The sequence below is a fragment of the Tachypleus tridentatus genome, chromosome 3, assembly GCF_004210375.1.
Source record: "Tachypleus tridentatus isolate NWPU-2018 chromosome 3, ASM421037v1, whole genome shotgun sequence".
In the NCBI taxonomy this organism is placed as follows: domain Eukaryota; kingdom Metazoa; phylum Arthropoda; class Merostomata; order Xiphosura; family Limulidae; genus Tachypleus; species Tachypleus tridentatus.
In genome coordinates this window covers 67,372,405-67,396,172 of record NC_134827.1, presented here as the reverse complement: position 1 = coordinate 67,396,172, position 23,768 = coordinate 67,372,405, and the positions used below count along the sequence as shown (strand labels likewise).

The 23,768-nt window shown below is 32.8% G+C and overlaps 1 protein-coding gene across 1 annotated transcript in view; it reads right to left on the bottom strand.

Moving 5' to 3' along the window:
- LOC143245889 (uncharacterized) overlaps positions 1–23,768 on the bottom strand; it is a 60,057-nt gene that overhangs the window by 9,288 nt on the left and 27,001 nt on the right. Inside the window, exon 5 of the mRNA XM_076492142.1 lies at positions 1,366–1,606. Within this exon, the coding sequence (XP_076348257.1) occupies positions 1,366–1,606 (241 nt within the window). The remainder of the gene's footprint in view (positions 1–1,365; positions 1,607–23,768) is intronic.

Genomic DNA, 23,768 nt, shown 5'->3' with positions numbered 1-23,768 from the left:
AAACAGTCAATACAGGGAATAACATAATAGATTTAGTTTCATAAAGTTACCCTGATATGTTTACCACTCAGATAAGCATAATACATAACTGAATGAGCAAAAATGTGAAGTTGGTTTATAGTTGAAGCACCTTTGTGTCAACTATTTATGTGTTTGCGAAGTAAGCATACTAGTGTTAATTATGGGCTTGAGAATGAAGCACACTTGTGTTAATTACTTACGAATCTTCCAATGAAGCACATTGTGTTAATTTCTTATGGGCATGAGGATGAAGTACACTTGTGTTAATAACTTATGAATCTGCCAATGAAGCACATTTCTGTTAATTGTGTTGGCTCTGAGTTTGCGAACAAAACATAAGATAAGACTCAATACAGACTGTCGCTTTGTTTTCTGTCCTTCTTTTAGTTTCCATATAATAGATGTAGTGACAGTTATATTAAATAATATTTTAATGTGTTATGTAAACGTTTGGGCAACGAAATACGTCATTAAAGTGAATTTTAAAATGCTAATCTTAAAGTCAATAATCAACTTCTATAAAATATTTAACCTATTTTTTAATAACTGATGTACGTTTTCATTCATTAACTACACATATCAACCAATAGCAAACTGATGTAATTTCATCATGCTCATAAAAATTTCAAGCTCCCTAGTGCTTATCTGTATATCTCCGCACTTAAAACGCTAAAACCTGGGTTTCGATATCTGTGCAGAACAGATATAACCAATTGTATAACTTTATGCTTAAATTCGAAGAAGCAAACAGAACATTGGAGAATATTATTTCCAGAGGCTGAATACTGGTAGTAAGTGTGAACATGTCACAAGTTCAAATAAAACATTTTTTTCAATAATATTTATTGAACATTTGTCAATTTTATTATACTACTGAATCTATAATTACATTAAAATAATGCGGACAATAAAATATAACCAGTTCATCACGTCTTAACTGAAGTTTTCTTTATTCAATGTGTTGTACAATATGTTAAAAATAGGAAAATATGGGGTTTTGTTACGAAAAACAACGAATTTGATTTTTAAAAATCCAATTTCAGACTAAACGCATTACACTTTAAGAAATTTACCTGTTTAAAGTCATAGTCACGTAATATCACCCTCTTTCAGGTTGTTCAGTCACGTATGCTACGATGTTATCAACGAGTTAGTGTCACTTTGTTTCTTGGTAGTTCTATGTTCGAGTATGCTCTGATGTTGTCACGTGACTTTGTGTGGGTATTTCTTGTTAAATGCAAATAATCTCTAAAATTAAGTTTGAGAAACTTCTGGTAAAATCTGGTTTCAAAATGAAACTCGTAGATTTTGCTCGGGTGACTAAATGATGAACTTACTACATACCTTTACTTGTGTTTTCACTTATGTGAAGAAGTTCCGAAGACTGTTGTAAATGACCACCAACCACAAGCTCTTCGTCACTCATTGTGTAAACTTTAGGAATAGTTGCTGAACATCGAAGTCTCATGTTACCTTTAATAAAGTGAAATTCCCTAGCTACAAACCGAAGGCTTAAACTGGAACTTTCTAGACCATCAGCATGGAGTGTTGTAGAATGGAAAGTCTCGTATTCAGCAGAACCAACCTGTAACATGAATAGTTGAAGGAATGATATAATTACACTATTATTGTTAGCCATATTAAAACGATTTAGAATGTAGCAATCAATAAGCCAGTGGCAATCATAGCTTATATATAATCTCAGTGGAACGGCGTTTATCAAAAGTTCATTTTGAAATATGTGTTACTTAAGTAGTGTGAAGCCACTAAAAATGAACCGCTTTTGGTGAGGATATGTAACAGGCTATTTCAACAGCAGATATTCATACTCTTAGATCACAGAAGAATTTAGAATGTTCAATGTAAGGATATCTCTTAGATTTAATAAGATTGAAATATAAAGGAATGTGGATCCATTTTGGAAACCCAGGACCACATTGAAAAATACATAGAGCAAGTCATATTGTAGATATGGTAAGTAAAGTTGTTACAAGAAGGAAACTAGGAACATAGGTCAGTAGCAAAAGGTGTCTACATGCTCCAAGAGACAATATGAAATTATACAATAACTTCCACCAGAAGTGTTCATAAAAAACATAAATAAAAGTAAATAATAATATATTATAATTATGAGCTACAATTAAACCATTAAAAGTCTCAAAGACTACACCACATTAGATTATCAGCTAGGTATCTCCGTTGTTAGCGGTGTTTTCGGTCTTTATCCCAACATAACCTAATGAGGGTGGGAATACCTGTCGAATTATCAAACACGAAAGAACAATTTTCACATGCAAAGTTTAATAAATCATGCCTATTTCATGTGACCAACGTTGTTATTACTCTTGAAAAAATTATGATATATATTAAATCTATATAATATTGTTGCTTTTACTGTTAAGCACATATCAGCACAATGGAGTATCCGTAGCTCTGCCCACCACGGGTATCGAAGATTTTTTAGAGTGTAATCGCTTACCGCCCTCTGGAGGAAAAGGCTATATAATATCATAAATATCTAAACTATGTATTAAATTAATGAAATTCAAGATAGTAAAGTACATATACACATATAAGATTACGTGTTATTTAGTATAGGGCAGTGGTGCACAAAGTCCGGCCCGTGACAGGTTGCCGAGAGGCCCGCGATGTCCAACGGGAAAGTCAAACATAAAGAGTTCGCGCCTGCGCGAAGATTAAGCGCTATAGAAGAATATGCATTAGATTAGATACTGGATGGTTCCATCTTTGTGTCGAGCAATAAAGAAAATTTAATAAGCAAATCTCGTTAATGCATAGGCATTTAATCATTTACGCAATGACGTAATATTTCCGTAATTATGAAATCTCACACGTTGCAAATGTTCCTCCAATATTTATTTTGATATTATTTCATAACAAAAATGGCAGCTAATCGTAAAAGAAAAGTTGACGACGAAAACCGGCAGTTTCATGATGATTGGATTGCGCAATACTGTTTTGTTCAACAAAAGAAGTACGTGATTTGTCTGCTGTGTCATTCGACAGTAGCAGTGGCGAAGGTATCCAATATAAAACGCCATTATGAGTCGAAGTATAAAGATTTCCACAACGTAGTCGGTGATGAACGATCAGCTTGAACTGAATCTCTGCGGCGGTCGCTGAATCACCAGCAGAACGTTTTCTCAAAGCAGTCAGCAGATTTAGGTGCAGCATGTGAGATCAATTACGATATTTCATTGATGATAGCGAAATCTGGCCGACCGTTCACTGATGGTGATTTTGTCAAGCAATGTATGATTACTGCATCGGAAAAGTTGTGTCTGGAAGCAGTTCGCAAGCTACAGACGGTGGCTTTGAATCGTATGACAGTTCAACGAAGAATTTCACACCTCTCAGCAGACGTGACAAGGCAGCTTACAAATAAAGCAGCCAACTTTGTCTGCTTCTCTTTGGCAGCAGACGAGTTGACTGACATCAGTTCAACAGCACAGCTACTAGTTTTTGTTCGTGGTGTGTCGTCATCATTTGATATCACAGAGGAACTAATCGACGTGGGTTTCATGAAGGGTCAGACAACTGGGTCTGCTCTATTCGTGGAGACAGTACGACTGTGTAGTAGTGTTTCATTGGATTTCATGAAACTGGTAAGTGTGACAATTGCTGGAGCACTAGCCATGACCGGAGAAAGTAGCGGGCTGGTAGCACTGTTGAAGAAGCATGGAGGAAAGCAGAACAGACAGTTGGTGAAGTTGCACTGTATTATTCACCAACAGACCTGTGCAGTAAAGAACTTGGTTTTCAGGCATTGATAGCATTAGTGACGAAAACCATTAATTTCATCAAATCACGAGAGCTCAGTCACCGTCAGTTTTGAAGTCTTCTTGAAGAAATTGATTCACACTATGGTGACCTTGTGTATCACTGTGAAGTACGCTGGCTGAGTCGAGGGAAGATGCTCAGAAGATTCTGGGAGTTGATTGATGAGATGATAGAATTCTTCAGAAGCAAGAACAAAGACACAGAAGTGATTTCCATGATTGATCCATCATTGCAAGCTGATTTGACCTTTCTGGTCGACATGACACAACACTTGAATGATCTGAATTTGAAGTTGCAAGGCAAAACTCAGCTTGTCTGTGAGCTTGCAAATCACGTCTCAGCTTTCAGGACGAAGTTGCAGCTGTTCCTGTAGCAAGCAGCATCAGGCAACTTCGTGCACTTTACCACTTTTCGGTCACAGCTACAGAAGAATCAAAACATTGACACACAAGTTTATGTTGGGAAGCTAAAAATCTTGATTCAATCCTTCAACTCACAGTTTCATGACTTTGACCAATGCAGATTGTTGATGAAACTTTTTGCTGATCTGTTCAGTGTGTCAGTGGATGACTTGTCAGCAGAATATCATCTCTAACCGAGAAAACAGTTTGCTTGACTTCTACAAAATGTTGCCTGATACATTTGCTAATCTGGAAGAGAACGCATTTGTCCACACCAGCATGTTTGGCAGCACGTACTGCTGCAAACAGGCTTTCTCGCATATGAAACTGAACAAAAACAACACTCGCAATCAGCTGACTGATGATCATCTGGAAACAGTCTTGCATCTTTCAACGTCAAACATCAAGCCGAACATTTTTAAGCTCGTAGATGACATGCAGCACCATCCATCGCACTGACTTTGTGACAGTTGACGTATCATAACATTTCTTAGAATAACGTGCAAACTCTTTGATGTAATCGTTATTTGTGTGTTCTTAAAAGTGATGTCTATCTTGTGTGAAACAATTGTGGGACGATTGTAATCTTCACTTTTTTGTGGCCCCCAACGGTTACGGGAAGTCTGTTTGTGGCCCCCAACGGTTACGGGAAGTCTATTTGTGGCTCCTTACTCAAATACTTTGTGCACCACTGGTATATGGCAAGAAGTCAACAGAACAGTAGTACAGCCTTAATATATGTCTAAAATAACAGTTTCTATTGCTTTAATCCATTAGCGTATTTAAGGTGTTCTTATAACACGTGTCTGACAATAAAAATGAATAGTTCTTAAAAGCGGAAAGATAACTTAAGAAAAGTGAGCATAAAATTCAGAGATAATATGGTTTTAAATCGTTATGGTACATGCTTGCGTTTATAAGATTATGATAAAAAAAGGCACTTACATCCTAATGTGACTATGTTAATTAACCTCCATCTGGAAATGTAACTCAAGCTGCTTCCGTGATATATCCATTCATTCGTCACATACCTCATGCAGATGGAGAATTAAATAGATATTCATGTTACTCACATGAAGATAGCGGCCATGTTGCCAGATGCAGAGCATAAAGATCTCTGTGTGATTGGACTGTTCAAAAAGATGCTGGGACACATCCTCATTATATTATACAATGAAGGTAACATGAGTTTCACGTGTGCTTTGTTTATGATAGCCGTACAGAGGATTACTTTGGAGTTGAAAATGTGCTGCAGAAAGTTATTGTCAAGATGCATGGTTGTGAGATAGAGCATGACTGGACACGGGAACATTGACTGTAATGACGAAGTATTTTATTATTGAAAAATCGTTTTAGTATAACGTACTCAACATCTAGTTCGAAAGTATCTGAAGACATTACAGCTTTCTAATAGGTATTTCTTAAATGTTTATTTTTACGACATTTTGATCGCTGTTGTGATCGTGATCAAGTACAGGTCTTAAGTTGAAATGTAACGTAATTCGTTTTTAAATAATGATCTACCAGTAAACAGTTTATTGTTATATATGGTTCTACCTGCGTGTAAGTTCACTGCTGGTTTCTTTCTATATCTGTGCATATTAGGAGTTTGTTTACAATGAAAAAGTGAGAAGATAGTAATAGAGAATGTCTGGAGTTTGCTAACAGTAATTTATTTAAAGTTAATTAGTAAGGCTTATTTTGCTAATTAAACCTGACAAGTCTATTACTAGCAAATGCCTAGGCTCTTACCAGACACAAAAACAGGATAAAAATACCACATTGTCTTTACAGAAATTATATAGACAATATATCTTCAAATATCTATAAACAGTATAAAAACTCAAAATTGAAATTAGTATTTATTGTTATTGAATGTGAAGGTGGGAGAAACCCAACAACATTATATTATGAACAACTTCTTTCTTACTCTGAGATGTTACTGTACGAGTACAGTAGCAAAATTAATTCACCTCATGTGAAGAAGACAACAAGAAACATTTGTACCGTCCTAATGGCAGAGATTATTATAACACACCAATAAGATTCTACAACTTAATAAAAGTTTTCTGGCATTGAGTCGATGATTCCAGAAAGAAATTCAGAAGTTATTAAACTTTGTTGCGTTTAACAAGAAATTCCCAAAGGAAACAGGTAGATTAAGCAAAGTTTGACAATAGATAAACTAAGGTTACACAATCTGAATGTTATATCAGAGAAAAATTAGAGGCCTAACTTGTTAGTGCGTGAGTCGAAGTAATTATCTTTTGGTTTGGTTTGTTTTGAATTTCGCACAAAGCTACAGAAGGGCTATCGATATACGCTAATCGTCCCTAATTTAGCAGTGTAAACACTCGGGCTACTCTTTTACCACGAATAGTGGGATTGGCCACAATTTTATAACGCGCCCACGGCTGAAAGGGCAAGTATGTTTGGTGCGACGGGGATTCGAACCCATGACCCTCAGATTACGAGTCGAATACCTTGACCACTTGGTCTTTTGGTTTGCAATCTAGCTAAATACGCGAATAAAATGGTAGTCGCATGTCATGATTACAACTGATTACAACAATGTAATATAGTGTTTCTGTATTACAACACTGGTACGTTAGAACGAAGATGTTTGTGTTTTAATTCGTGCAAAGCTTCTCGAAGGTTATATGCGCTAGCCGTCCCTAATTTAGCAGTGTAAGACTAGAGAGATGGCAGCTACTCATCACTACCCATCACCAACTCTTGAGCTACTCTTTTACCAACAAAAAATTGATCGTCACTATCTAACGTCTCCACCTCTGAAAGGGCGAGCATTTTTGGTGTGACGGGTACTCGAACCCATGGCTCTCACATTACGAGTCGAGTGCCTCAATCACCTGACAATGCCAGGCTTAGAGGGAAGATAAAATAAATTATTTCAACAAATTTAAAACAGAAGTAGTTGTACATTTTCTATTTATTATTCTATTTGACTAAGTAAAATATACAAAATATCTAATTACAGCAAAAAATTGTTGTTTAAAAGCTTCTAAATAAGCTCAGAGTTAGCTTTAATTAAAATATATAAAACAACGTATTAAACATCACAAAAATATATTAATTTTGACTATTACATTCACATTTTTATTCATTAATACAGCAGAAAATAATTTCAACTTTACTTTCTAGATTTTTGGTCAAACCTTTGGCTAGGCGCCATTGTTGATACCCTTTGCTGAATTTAACGAAATAAAAATGTAAAACTACATATTCAAATTTTGTAAAATAGGCTTTATTTTCCGTATGATCTTGTACATTCCGAGACCTCGAGTTGTAACAATGTGATAAAAATAACAACTTTTCAATTCTACTGTCTTTTCACGCGCGAAAATTCGTTAATTGTTTTGTTTCATGTCATTTCTTGAACTTTATCTAAAACTATTCTAATATAATGAGATTCTCTTCCGTGAGTTCTTGGACACTTTTCTTTCCCTCCATGTTGCCTTTGATTGACTATTAAATGTTTGTCTACATACCCTACTGAATTATGTTCATTTTACGTAAAAATATGTCCTTTTATCCTAATTGTTGGTGAACTTTCTGATATATTCTTTGTGTAGTATATGGCAGAAAATCTACACATATTGTTCAGTCAGTAAGTGGAGACCGGCATGGCCCGGTGATTAAGGCACTCGACTCCTACTCCAAGGGTCGTGGGTTCGAATCCCCGTCACACCAAACATGCTCGCTTCTTCAGCCGTGGAGGCGTTATAATTTGACGGTCAATTCCATTATTCGTTGATAAAGGAGTAGCCCAAGAGTTGGCAGTGGATGATAATTACTAATTGCATTCCCTCTAGCCTTACACTGTTAAATTAAGGACGGCTGGCGGAGATAGCCCTCCTGTAGCTTTGTGCAAATTTCAAACAAACATTCAGTAAGTGAGAATTACAAAAGACTATACTTTTCTATAGCCCTTCAGAAGGGAGAATTATGGAGTTTAAGAGCTATATGACAAAATCATAGAGCAAAAAGTTTTGGGTCTAATCTAAACAAAATGCATAGATGCACACCCTCAGAATCATCTTAGTACGGGGCCACAGTTTCCAGTTGTTAGGTATGGCGGTCACACACATACTCATGTTACTTTATTATTATAGATTGTTTTACGCTCGTAAAGTATGTGTAGAAAAAATTTAATACAAAATTAAGTTTGACGCAGTGTATAAAGATCAGTCATTGTACACAAGACATAAAACAATGAAAAATATCCACTGGATTGCAGTTAGTAAATGTTAAAACAAAAACTAAAATACGTATTTTCAGAAAAATTTTTGTTATGCGTAGACACAGTAATAAATGTTTATTTCAATTCTATTCCCTAACCACTCGAATATTTTCACGATGTTCTTAACTCATACAAAGTTTAACAAAATCAAATAACACCAAAGTTTTAATTTGTCATAATTATATAGCAGGCAAGAGGTCACAAAGTCTGGATAAGATCACTTGTAGCTTTAACGTAAAATTTATGATACAAAAGTATGCACGAAGTTCACACAGGAACAAATAAAATAAAACTCTCTCGCATTCTCTCAAATGTTAGTAACCTTTCTTACCAGGGCCAAGTTAGTCACCGCATTTTAGTCTCTATTAGCAAATTTCTTTAGCAAGACCAAGTTATTCAGCGCATTTTAGTCTCTATTAGTAAATTTCTTTAGCAAGACCAAGTTAGTCAGCGCATTTTAGTCTTTATTCGTAAATATTTTTAGCAAGGCCAAGTTAGTCAGTGCATTTTAGTCTCTATTAGTAAATATATTTAGCAAGACCAAGCTGGTCAGTGCATTTTAGTCTCTATTAGTAAATTTATTTGGCAAGGCCAAATCAGTCAGCTTATTTTAGTCTCTTATTAGTAAATATCTTTAGCAAGGCCAAGCTGGTCAGTGCATTTTATTATTTATTACTATATACGTTGTTCTGTACTTTATTTTAATTAACGTGCTAATTACCCAAAGCAGCTGCGCTGAGAATACATTTTTACTTCAAATGGGTTTTTTGTCATCACGAATAGGTAGCAAATAGTTTTTAATAGTATTGAAGTGTTTATCTGGATTCAGTATAGGCTTAAGAATTGCTGAAAATCATACCGATTTATATCATGCAACTTTTTCCTCCATGCTTGCTTAAATTTAAAGCAAAGTGTATATTTTTTTATTTTCACCTTTTCTCCTGTTATAGTCTGGTAGGATTAGGCTGGAAGTAGGCTTACTCACGACTTGCTTAGATTTGACGAAATATAGCACAAGTGCTTTATTTCTTTAATTTTAAATACATATGTTTACTACATGGTAGCAGATTTTATGATTGAGCTGAATAAATAATTTACAAGGTGGAATTTGACACTGAATTTTTAACGTAATTAGATTATTTAATTGACATAGAAATTTTAAATATAAATCATCAAAATGATTTTAAGACTTGATAAAGGTCAATTGTCTGGTTTTGAAATGTGCAGTAAGTAACGTACACTAGACTTCTATTATTCATAAAAGAATATGTAAATTAAAAGTGATTGTTTCTCTGCATAATTGGAATGAGTTTTACCAAAATGTAAGTTCTGACTAGAACTACAGAACAAATACAGAAACCTCATAAACCACACAAAGTAGATTTCTGATCGAATGGCATTTCAAAATCCTCATAATATCTTTAGTATTTCGCACAATCGTGTAAATATGGTAATGTGTCCAAAATCGCATTTTTCCTCTTTACTGGAAAAGTAAGTTACACATTAGAGAGCTTTACAAGTTATTAACTGACGATCAAGATGAGAGAAAGAGTGAAACGTCAAGACGGATGAGACGTTTCACTACAAAGTAGCAGGAATTGAGAGAATGAAAACAGTATGAAAAGCTAGAGTTTGGGTTCTACTAAGATGTATTATGACAATATCAATATGGCATATCTGAAATGAGAAATTACACAAACATCTATTCCAGAAAAAGCTTTGTGAAAATATTTTTAGCTTCTATTAAGGTCGTTTAAGCAACTTGGCAGTGTTTTCGAGCGTTTATGAACACCATTACTCCACATAGATATAAAGTGTAACAGATTTACTGTTGTACATTTATTTTAATATCTACGTTTGTTTCAGTTTAATGCATGTAACGTATATCGTTACATATGTATTACGCAAGTATCGTCTGTTCTTTAAATTTGTAGAAGATTCTTGAGAGTATGGATCAACAACATGTGTTTTACGAAGACACTTGTGTATATTTGAATATTGTTGAACTTTCGAGAATGTCGCCTTAAAGCTTATAAATCGACGTGCCGAGAGACAGTGATGCAATATTGTTTGATCGCTAGCATTTTGTCGTCGAGAAAATCTTAAGTGTGAAGAATAAAGCTAGCTAGCATTCCCGTTAAGCGAAATGTATCTGTGTATAAACATAAAACTAATTTGCTCATTGTGGACCTGGACCATCGATAAAATATTCAGTTCCATACCAAATAGAGGACTGTATATTGTTTGTGAGTTTGTAGAACTTTTGTATATAAATAATTATTTGTAATAACCGTTATCTTAAATTGTATTCTTTTCGTTTTTTGTATATTAAAATATATTTGTGTTAAAAAATAAAATTGTGTCTATCAAACTTGTTAGCAAAATCACCAATACATATTGATATTCAGATAAATAAATAAAAAATTCAGCTATTTGAAATCTTAATATGTATATAACATAATATATTGGATACTCATCCGAGATAAATTATAATACGTAGTACTATTATATATGTATTTTAGTATCTATGTTTCCATTTAATATATACTTAGAAATGCATGTAACTTAAACTGTGTATTGCAAAATTTTCGCCTATTAACTAAATTTGTAGAAGGTTCTCGAGCGTATGAATTAGCAATGCACAATTTGTGTGTATGTAAAATGATAGTGATTGCCAGTATTGTTGCTAATTGAACTTTCGGAAACCTTGCCTTAAAGTTTATCAATCGATACATCAAAAGACAGCATATATCTATTGTTAGTTTGCTACAGTTAGTATACTATAAACTTCAGAAGCTATAACTGTGATTGACGCTTATTAATTAAGGAACTACAAATACTTGACCAAGAACGTTTATAGATTTCAAACATTACAAATCGATTAACTTCAGTGAATTAAATATAGTATTTCAGTGATGTCGAGAAACCCACTTGTTGAGAAACTTATATGCAAAAACGGCTCGTATGTAAAATATTTTCTCAACCCGAACGAGCCGTTTTTGCATATAAAAAATATAGTATTTATTTTAAAACATTGCATAACTTCAGCGGAAAAAAACAAGAGTGTGAGGGGACAGCTCAAATTGTATCGATATCAGCTTGAAATTCATTTGCTCATCGTAAACCGTCGATAAAATAATTAGTTTCAGACTATATATAGGACTCAATATTCTTTGTAAGATTGTAAATCTTTTGCACATAAATCATTATTTATAATAACCATTATTATAAATTGGATTGTTGTTTTTTATATTGAAATATATTGATGTTAAGAAAAAAAATTGTGAACCAATCTTGTTGGAAAATATAAAAAGGATACATATGGACATTCAGTTATCTTCTAAATTAAAATTTGATGATATTTGAAATAGTCACTTTTAGAAATGAAAAAGAAACACTCATATCACAAGAGTGAAAAGTTGAAGTTCCAATTAAGGATAAAATGAATAATTATATTTTAAAGCACTTTTAAGGTTCCATTTAAGAATAAAATGAATAATTATGTTTTAAAACAATTAATTATATTTTATAACAAAAAACACATTTCATTTCGCTAGGTTTACCTAGATAACATCAGTTTGGTTCCTTTGAATAACCAACCATAGCTGTTAGGTGTTGCATTATCAACTGGAATATTAAACTTCTAAGTAACGACTATTTTAATTTTGTACAAACTTATACGAAGGCTATTTGCACGAGCTGTCTCTAATTTAGCAGTGTAAGACTAGCTGCCTTCCTTCTAATCTTATACTGCTAATAGTCATCATCGTCCACTGTCAACACTGTCAATAATAGTGGAATTGAGCGTCGTAATATAATGCTTCCAAGTCTGAAAGGTCAATCATGTTTGTTATAACGGGGATTCAAAGCCGCAATCCTCGGTTTGCAAGTGGAGTGCCCTAACCACTTGGCCATGCTGGGCCACTAAACAACATAACAAAAGTAATTCAAGCACTCTATAATTTTATATTACAATTATTTTATTTTATTTTATAATGTTTTGTACAAACTGATTTTGCTTAAATCTAAGCATATATTTTTTTTTCATCATTAGCCCCAACATGGGGTCTTTTTAGCAGTAGTTAGTTAGATGTTACAGTCCGAAAGCAAATATTTCCTTTATAACAATCTTCATTCACAAAAGGCAAGTTGACACATTTTCTTCAACGTTGCTGAGACAATAATTCAATACCTAAACTTCTGTGAACTTATTAAATATTCTTATAAAGATGCGATTTAAGGCCTTTAGAGAACACGTGCGAGAAAAGTATAGAACTATTTCTTGTATTAACGGCACAATTACAAAAATATTTTAATAATTACCTAAAGTCATCTTTAAGCAAAGATTGCCGAAACACAGCGAAACTAATTAATAGAAGAAAACTAAATTATCGATATTTCCATACATATCGTGAACTAAAACTTCCATAAAAATTTAATCAAAGTTTGATGAAAACAAAGTAGCATCAGGTTTCAATATTAAGAAAAAAGTTTGTTTTCCAATCTTTCCAGCTGACATTTGTGTATAGGTGAAACATAATTGTATGTAATGTTTCGACTTTGTGATTACTTACAAGAAAAATCCCGAAATGAGAATAATAATAATATAAAAGACAGGAAAGGTTTTCATTGTTAACATTGTGTTATCTGAGAAACGAGACAATAGTTCGTGTGGAACTGATTCTTCAAAAACCTTGTAGACTTTCCCAACAATCTCAAATTACTGGAAGTGTTCCTTCTTTACTTAACAAACAGTCATCCTATCTTAAAATTATTCTATAGTTTATCAACAAAAGTCACTGAACTAGACCGAATGTGTTAATAACCAGTTGAAAACCAAAAGAAAAAATGTCTTAGGATCTCTCAAATTGATCAAAACATTACTCTATTAATATAAGATCAAGACACGTTTGTTGTCCCGAGTACCTATAAGTACTTCACTGACACGAACATTATTTTAAATTATTCAGTTCATTCTGTGAAAATAAATTCGAATTTAACATCTAAGCGACAAGGAAACTAAGTATTTTTACTGCAATCGAACGAACCAAACCAATTATCCAAGGTTTTGTTAAATGTCTTACGAACTTCAAATTCATACAGACCAGACATTTACAGGTCTACAAAAAATCCATTGATTAAATACTTCTTTACGTCATATAGTTACTGCTTACAAACATGTAACTATAATCTCAAGATATTTTTACTTTGTTATTTGTCCCTTGCATTATTAAGACTTCTTCTTTCGCGCCCCCTTCAAGTGGCACAGTGGTATATCTGCGGACTCACACCGCTAAAATTCGGATTTCTATACCCGTGGTGAGCAGAGCAAAGATAGCCCATTGTGTAACTTTGTGTTTAATTCTAAACAAATCTTCTTTCGCTAAAATATTACCAGCCGGTTGCCCTTATGTTTAGTTTTGATGTAAAACATTTATTCACACGGGCGCCTGTTTGTGAATAAATTCGCTATGCTGTGAAATGTTATCAAAAGTACTTGAAAACCTAGATCTTTTCACATACTTCTGTCATCGAAAACTTTTTTTCACTTTCCTTGTTCTCTTATGAAGTTCCTGTTTCTCATCATGACGCCTGTTTTAGTTAATGTATCGAAGGTGGTCACAATAGAAGAAATGGCTATTTCTAATTCACCGATTCCCCACATTTTTAAATTCGTTATTTAGATGATATATTTAGGGCCTTTAAGAAAGCAGATTGTATCGACAGCTTCCTTTCGCACATTATTGAAATCCGACATCATGTTTATAGATGAAAATGAAATTAATGAACATATTTTCAACATTTTAGTTGAAAAACTGAAAATGTATTTCTTACTATCGGGGGCGTAGATCCTGGGGGGTATGGAGGGTATACATCCCCCCTTCATTTCAGGTGGGGGGTATGGTGCATACAATCATCTTCCCCTACAGTTTGGTCTGTTGAATTGTTTTATTGCATCACAGGCCTACAAATTGTGTGTTTGTTCTTGTGATTCTCGTGTTCTTACCAATCGAATTACATAATTAGGCCTACATGTAGGCTTTTTCAGCAGCCGAAATGTACATCTTTAATATGGGCGTGCTTCTAAGCTTTGCGATCTAAGCGATAGTTCGTAAGTATCAGTCAGTAGGCCTAAGTATACATGCAAGTATCGTGGTAACAAGATTACTTTGTGACTGTATGTTTATAGCTCTCAGGTTCACGTAATCAGATATTACAAATTTGCAAATTGAACAGTCCACGTAAGTGGTTGCAAAAACCATACCCCCATCGTGTGTAAAAAATCTACGCCCCTGCTTACCATTGTTTTTTGCATTGAAACAAATTAAAGAGTTTACATTCATTGGAAGTTGTTCTATGATATGTTTTTCATAAACCTTAAAATATTTCTTCCTCTCAACATACTTTCTCAACAACGATAAACGTGTTAAAATCACAACTAAAATTGTGCACTATTTTATGCGGGCCCTGCATGGCCAAGCGCGTAAGGCGCGCGAGTCGTAATCCGAGGGTCGCGGGTTCGCGCCAAATATGCTCGCCCTCCCAGCCGTGTGGGCGTTATAATGTGACAGTCAATCCCACTTTTCGTTGGTAAAAGAGTAGCCCAAGAGTTGGCGGTGGGTGGTGATGACTAGCTGCCTTCCCTCTAGTCTTACACTGCTAAATTAGGGACGGCTAGCACAGATAGCCCTCGAGTATCTTTGTGCGAAATTCCAACAAAACTATTTTATGCTCTCTTGGAATAATTTTAGATTCAAAAATAAAGGTATTAATCACAAAATCGAACATCTTAAAGGGTTTAACATAAATTTTAGGTCTTTGGAAAAATACCTCATTAGGCTTAAACACAAAGTACATAAAAAGTGTAACAGAGTGAATAGCTTAAGTTCGTCTCATTTTACTCTTGGAACAACGATCTACTGACATTTTATAACCAAAATAGCAAATAAACATCTTTCAGAGTGAGCATTAGTCAGCATGTTCTCATTTGTATTGTTGTGCTATTTGTGTCATCATATCTAAGGCTAATGAGATACATCGTAAAAAACAGCACAGATACACAGGTAGACATCGAGATATGGCTACAAATAGATTCATGTACATGTACGGGGTGACAGAATAAGTAAAATTAGAACCGAGACGTGTGCCATCACACATCGGTTAGGATAACATTCACGTCCGTTACAATGATTTATTATGACGTCACACTCGTGCAGTTAGTCAAGATTGTAGATACAAACTAATTATTGCCAGGCTTCCTGTGGTTCAGTCAAAATATTTTTGCACTAGATTTATCATTATTCTTAGTTTTGAACAATAACGCGTTGTTCCAATCGGATCTGTCAGCAATTGGACAACTTTTATTTCAACTTGTTTTCTCCTACAGAAATAGAACAGTACATAATTATACATAAACCAGCGATTGCAAGGAACGCTGGTAAATCAATATGAATAAATTCGAAAAAAGACTGTTGAGTAAATAATATTTCAAATAATGTTATTATAAAAGTGAGCTTACTGAGAAAAAAGAAATATACTGATACTGTTGGCAAACAAAAGCATAATAATATATTGATACTGATGGCAAATAAAAGCATAATAATACAACGATACTGTTGGCAAATAAAATAATAATAATATACTGATACTGTTGGCAAACAAAATAATAATAATATACTGATACTGTTGGCAAATAAAATAATAATAATATACTGATACTGTTGGCAAACAAAATAATAATAATATACTGATACTGTTGGTAAACTAAAGAATAATAATATACTGATACTGTTGGCAAACAAAAGAGTAATAATATACTGATACTGATGGCAAACAAAATAATAATAATATACTGATACTGATGGCAAACAAATGAATAATAATATACTGATACAGTTGGCAAACAAAAGAATAATAATATACTGATACTGATGGCAAACAAAAGAATAATAATATACTGATACTGTTGACAAACATAAGCATAATAATATACCAATTCTGTTGGCAAACTAAAGAATAATAAAACAACGATACTGTTGGCAAAAAAAATAATATATTGATACTGTTGGCAAACAAAAACATAATAATTTTTCTTCTTTTCTGTTTTTAATAATAAAATTAATTATGGTATGTCATTTATATGTCCAGTGCTTTTAGATAAGGTAATATGTCTTTTGCAATTTGATAAAAAATGATATTTATGTTGCTGTGATGATATGGCTTCTTTTAATAGCATTTTTTATACCATATTTTTCAAGCTACTCCAGCATGAAGCTTTCAATCAAACATATCATGGTTGAATACGTAGGATAATAATTGTTTATGAGCACTGAAAATATATATTTACAGTTAAAAATAAAGTATGTTATCAACTGGAAAACCAACAATAACAAAATAATTCATTGTTTAAAAGTGGAACAATACATCAATAATCCTGAAGAAAAATGATCAGACGTTATATATACATCCTAAGCGAATTTTCCTATATATTGTAGATATATTGTAGTAATGTATAATAAACATAAATAGCTAATTTATAAACATGGATTATTTAAAAATGAACCGTCGCTTGAAATATTGTTTACCTTGTAAGCCTGAAACCGAGGCTAAGACAGAATTTACTAATAGACTGTTTCAACATTATCTCAAGGAACAAGACATTACTTCTTTATTATGCATAATGAAACAGAAGTATCTATAGTTGGACATTTTAATTACACTCTTAAAGTAAAATATGGCACTAGTTTACTCATCGTGAAACGTGCAAGAACATCTGAGTGTTAAAAATTTAGTCACTGCTTATTATAGGTAGTATCACCACAGTATTAACATGAGACCAATAGACGTTAATGACACTAATCAGACTGTGGTGTGAAAAACTTCTCTACAACCTACGTACAGGAGTTATGTTTTCATTCCTAGTGGGTGATTAAGTTTGAATTAGTGTAGTGAAACGTCAGTTTAAGAAATTATATATGTATCCGAGTGGAGAGACGAAAAATGTACAATTCACAAGAGAGTGGAGAGAAACACCTCAGTCTACAAACCATCTCAGAAAAGAAACAGAACGAACATTTTACGGATCTGAATTACAATGTGTTATTAAGTCCTCATACGATTTATATGCTGTGGAAGATATACTATGTGTAAACATAGCAGTAAGCATTGAAGGTCACACATATGGTTAGTAACCTCCACAATTCACATAATGTTCTTTGGGTCCTTGTGGAATAGAAAAGATAACAATATTAGACCATGATCTAAAAGTTAATATACATATTTCTTGAAATAATTTCATGGAATTACCTACATAGGACCGTCATATACAGAAAAAAACAACAAAGCCTTTGGATTTTTATATTACTGTTCCGATTGTGACAGGGGTTCAATAATTTAAATAAACATTATTGTGTAATCTATTGTAACATTTGTTGCAATAGTGACAGCGTAATCGATCAATCCCGTGTTTTGTTATAAAAGATTGTGTTGACTTTCACGGATGCAATGAAACACATTGGGCAGGATGTAAAACACTTGTTACACCATGTACACATTTCTGCTTCCTCCTTTCAAAAAATGTTAAAGATTCGTCCAAAAATGTTTGTTTTTTTCATCTTGAAATTGACCAAGAGACAAGAACTCATGAAGTGATTTACTATACGATCCATGATTTTAATGGTAAAGAGGCTGTATTTAAATGGCACAATGCAATGAGTTTTGTAAGTTTTTATTTTCCAAGAGACATAAAAATTTACACAGCCACAGCTCATGCCATGAAAAAAGCTGGTAGTCATTTCATTTTCAATTATCTAATCCGTCAATAAATAAAACCTGACATTATTGTTAATGGTGAAAGTATGATGGCTAGTGTGATCCATAGTTACAACTTGATCATTGTCATTCCATAAATATTTTGGATTTAACCTTATGTTAAACAGATGATGAAGACCCTATACCGGATATGACCTTCTATTCACTTGGCATCATGGCAACATTTGTAAAAGAGAAATTTCTGGACTGACACTGACAGCACTGAAAGATGTACAAGTAAAGTCCGTCCTTTCTTGAAAGTTATGTTTTAAAAGTTATTATTCTTAAAGTTGCATGCTCTTTAAAATAGAAAGATACATGATCCTACAAATATGTGTGTGTATGTATAATCAAAATGCTAAAAGTAAACTTTGGTAAAGTTTGTTAAAACGAAAATATTTTATTAATTTTATCTCATTAGGTACTCTCGTTCACATATTTACATACTCCATCAGTTCTATCTACAGACTAGAGATGATTTCTTGTTACCTGTAGATTTTATTCTTTCAGGTATACGATTGTTGTTACTGTATGCAGAAGCAACGTTATACCACCAACATCTATAGCACGTATACTTAAACACAGATACAATACAACTAACAACCATTGTCAGATAAGTAAACACTAGTTAGATTACATGCAACAGTTTGAAGGAGTTAATATCCAACATGGTGGCGAGATGACTTCTGTAAGGAGTGTGACACTACATATGAATTTTATGGAAGTTTTGTTTTTTTAATCAGGGATGTAATTTAAATTACGATCCTGACAAAATGAATGTTGTTCAAAGAGTCTTAGAAAATGTATATTGGACAGACAACATAAACTAGAATCTAAGGGTTATAACGTTCTTTAAATCTAAGAACATGAGTTGAATTGCATCAAAGCCACTGATACAAATTTATTTAGCTTCTGTAAGAACCACACGGTAGTTTTTCACCTCGATATACAATTACTACGGTGATACAATGCGAAGGAAGTTGAAAAACTACACTTGTGCGTATGTTGACATTAACTTTACATAATGATGGACAAATAAATACTGTATCTCATAATCATCAGTACAATTTTTTTAGATATGCATAACTATTTCGGTTTCATTAAGTACACAATTTTAGCCACACGGAAACTATCATACTGTTTATTTCTATGAGAAGTAATAATAAATCAACTTTCTCGTTCTGTAATTCATGTGTAAATTTAAGAATATTAAGCCATGTAATCACTCAGATGATCTGAAAGTATTTATTAGCACTTGGAATTACCGAGGAGGTAAAAATAAAAGTCGTAATCTGAGGGTCGTAAGTTCTAATCCCTGTCGCACCAAACATGCTCGCCCTTTCAGCCATGAGAGCGTGACAGTGCGACGGTCAATCCCACTATTTGTGTAACTTTGCGCGAAACTCAAACCAAACCTAAAAAAGAAAGTAGTCGACTTTGGCTATGAAATAATAAAGATTTACGAAATTTACCATTTCCCTGAAGCGTACACACAATTATTTAAAAATTATATACACACATTTCTAAAAATGAAATAGTGGTCTACTCACTACATTAGATCAGAATAAGAACAGGGATTTATTTAACAGCATGCTGAAAAGGAAGGTGCGCAACTGACAACTAAATATCCTTCATAGTTTATAAAGTGCAAATTATTTTCTATTTCTTAGGGAAGCTTATACGCAGCTGTCGATAATGAATTTTTAGTTCAAGTATCTACACATCTTTTTTATAGAATGTGTTGATAACGATGCATTTAACTCACCTTGGAAGAAAACATTCGCAGCCTCAAATATTATATCATCAGTTTTGTGGTAATCAATGCGGACAAAAACAACTTTCTGCTCAACCTTTGTAACTAGATTTTGATGTTACAAAACATTATATAATGGAATAGGTAAACAATTTCAGCTTATCAACTGGTGACTTCCATTTTAACCTAGTGAAACAGGGAATCTACGAACAGAAATAGAACTTTTTAAAGCTTTACTTAACACTATAAATGTTCTTTTCTGTGCGGAATTTCAGTCCATTTTACAAACTGATTAGTCCACGAAAGGTCATCACTGATACCTTAAAAGTGATTATGTTGTAGAGATGTATTCTGTATAAAATTTGTGTACGAGAAAAACCTGGAGGTGTGTTTGGTAGCAATTATTTCCCTAACTATGCAGAAAAACAACTGTACATCACCAACTTGAATCCAACTCATAAACGTGGAAGTCACTGGGTTTCTATTAAATTTGGTTAAAATGAGAAAGTAGCATATTTTGATCCTTTTGGCTTGCCTAAGAGATCTCATAGCATAAGAACACACATAAAAAAACTGTCAAACGTGGACTGACAATAAGAATGGTGTGGAAGGACGTCATTTGACAGTGTGGACAATATTGTATATATTACGGATATAACAGATGAAACGAATATAAAAACAAAAATTACTGTCAAATTTATGATCTAATAAAGATATAAATGACATTTGTTTATCATTTTGTTACAGAGTAATTTAGTGTAACAATGCATTTATTCTATATACCTTTTAACGTATGTCATATATTGTAATCATTATTTATTACGTATTAAACTTATCACGACGAGTCTCCGGTTTATTATGTTATTTACGTAACGTATTAGGATTTCAAATGCTCTGAAATAACCAGTAAGAATGTAAAAAGAGTATATTCAGCGTGCTCGTTACCAGGAATAATTTCTAATTTGCCTCTAAATATGTAGTTTACTCTTTTTGAAAGCTAATATTAATAAGGAAGGTTGCAAGTAACTTAAGCGTGTATAACGTGGCTTAAGTAACAAGATTAAATACGCAGAGTGGAAACAATTTCATAGAAAAATAATCATACGGAAGGCTATTAATGAATTATTTTATAAGATTAAAAATTCATATCAATGACTCAGACATGAAACAAAAACTGTTTTGATGATTTCATTAAAATAGTAGAGTTAAAGCACGTGCTATCGTCCCATCATATTTGTCAATGTGCTGTCCTTAAACCGACCATAGTGAAGCAACATACAAGTAAAAATCACTCTTATTTTTATTATTAACTATCGTTTGCAATCGTTATTAGCAACATATTATTTTTAAAGTCAAGTAATAATGTGGATAAGAATATTTTGATATTATTAATACACGATTTAAAAAATTGTTATTGCGTTTTGGACAAGCTCTCTTCCTTCCAATAATCTACTGAAAGTTCTTCTGGTAGCAACTCGTATTTGAATTTGATTTAAGTGGCACCTACCTTTTCTACTTTCAAATAAAAAGGGAAAATTGCCTATATAAACTTCCTACAGATACATATATATTAGATATTACATATTATAAATTATATATTATATAATATTTTCTAATAATTATATTACACCACATAATAAGATGTGTTATACAAGTTAAGTAGTATGTCTACTTGATAAAGTAACCAATTTGCAGGAAAGCTAAAAATATAAAACATGGAAGCATCTCCGATAATTTTCAAAACGTGAAACACGCAACATATAAAATTCTGCCTGCTATCTCTTATCATTTCAACAACATATATAAGTATTAGGCCTATTGGCTAAAAGTGTACTCCTTCAGTAGGTCATTCCACGTTTTGCAAATGTGTGCTCACAGTACCTGCTTCATGCATGTTGGATTCATAGGTGCATGAAACGTGCAATACTTGCTTTAAAGCAGTGTGAAAAACATAACAGGTGACAGACTTAAGGGATGGAACACGAACCTCTCATTTGATGGACCATACATACTTATTTACTTTGAAGGGAAACCATTGTAAATGAAAATATCACATTATAAATTAAGGGTTTTATCATTATAATTTATGTTGAACCCAAAACTGAATACTCCCTATCGTATGTGACTGCATACTAATCAAACTTAACGTAAAAGTTAAAATATTCTTTGAGAACTAAAAATCACACTACGATGAAATCTAAAATCACAACTGCTCATGCACAGATCGCTATCAAGTATCCCGTATTTGGCGTTTCACGTTTTAGAGGTATGTATATAGATAGCTAGGCCTAATGTTGCCATTTTGGCCTAGCTGCAATGACGATATTAATAAACATGAATAATGAAAGAAATCCAAAACAGTTTTAGAAAAATATATATTTGATTTAGCTGTTCCAAATTCTAAAGATAAATAAATAGGTAAAATACTTAACTGTATCGAACTCTATACTTTGATTTAAATTACCATTTCCTATTGTAGACTTTAGTAATGTTAAAGTAAAGAATGAAATAATCTTACATTCGAATATTCCTTTTCAATGGTACTTATATTTCTGAAGAACACCCATAATTTTTATACGACGACAAAATGCTAAGCATCGTATTCATAAGAATTTTCTTCTCAATTTTAGGCCCATACAGAATTTAGCGAAACATATGCTCAGAATGTTTGTATTTATATTGTAGAATATATCAGTTTTGAATTTTGAAAAAAAATTCTCATAATATAAAACCAATTATTCTGAGATTAATAGACACATATTAAGTTTGAAAAGCTGAAAGATAATTTTATTTCTAATCTTTCATAATGAGCTACGAAGCCTAAAAACTTTCACATCTAACAAACTTTGGAGACTAAATTATAGTAACACACGTATATTGAAAATGGACTTTAGAAGAATTTACCTTTTAAGTTTTAGGAATACCAGAAAGATGAAAATGCATAACATAGGCATAGTCCCAAATATTTAAATAGTAAAGTCTCCTTTGCTCACAACTTTATTAACTAAACATTTGGAACTTCGTCTAAATGTTAATCCGTCTTTTCTAATAGGCTAAAAATTGTAATTACTCTTTGAATTTAAGCTTTTATTCAGTATTTAACAGAAAATAAGCCTTAATTGCCTCAGGTGAGAATATGCTAATTCTTAATTTAAATATCCAAATTCTAAGTTATCACTTGAGATTACCCTCAGTCCAGACTTTAAAGGATTTGGAATATAATAAGCATTATAAACTGCAAAAATACTGTAACCGTGCAAAATCTCCATAAGACCAGTAAAGTATTATCGAATTACAATAACATTTCATTAATTGTTTTAAACTACGTTGTGCATAGTATTCTATAAATGAATAATATATATATATATATAAGAAAAGAAATAATGGAACTTTAAATCCAGACTTTAAAAGAATTATTTTATGCTCAGTGCATCAATCTCCATATTTTGTTTTTTATGCTCGCAGCCTATGCAATCAGAGAGATACAAACTACAGGTTTTGTGCAATAGAAAAACTCATAAACTAGAAAACCCTTTCACAATTTGTACACTACACAGGTTAAAAACCTTTTATTTCACGTATTTTATCGTATGTTTCTTATCGTATCATAAAGGATAACGAGCAAAATTTGTTCGAACCTATTGATGGGTTCTTTTTTCTTTTTTTTTAAACTGAACATGCTCGCCCTTACAGCACAGGGGTGTTAAACTATAACGACCAA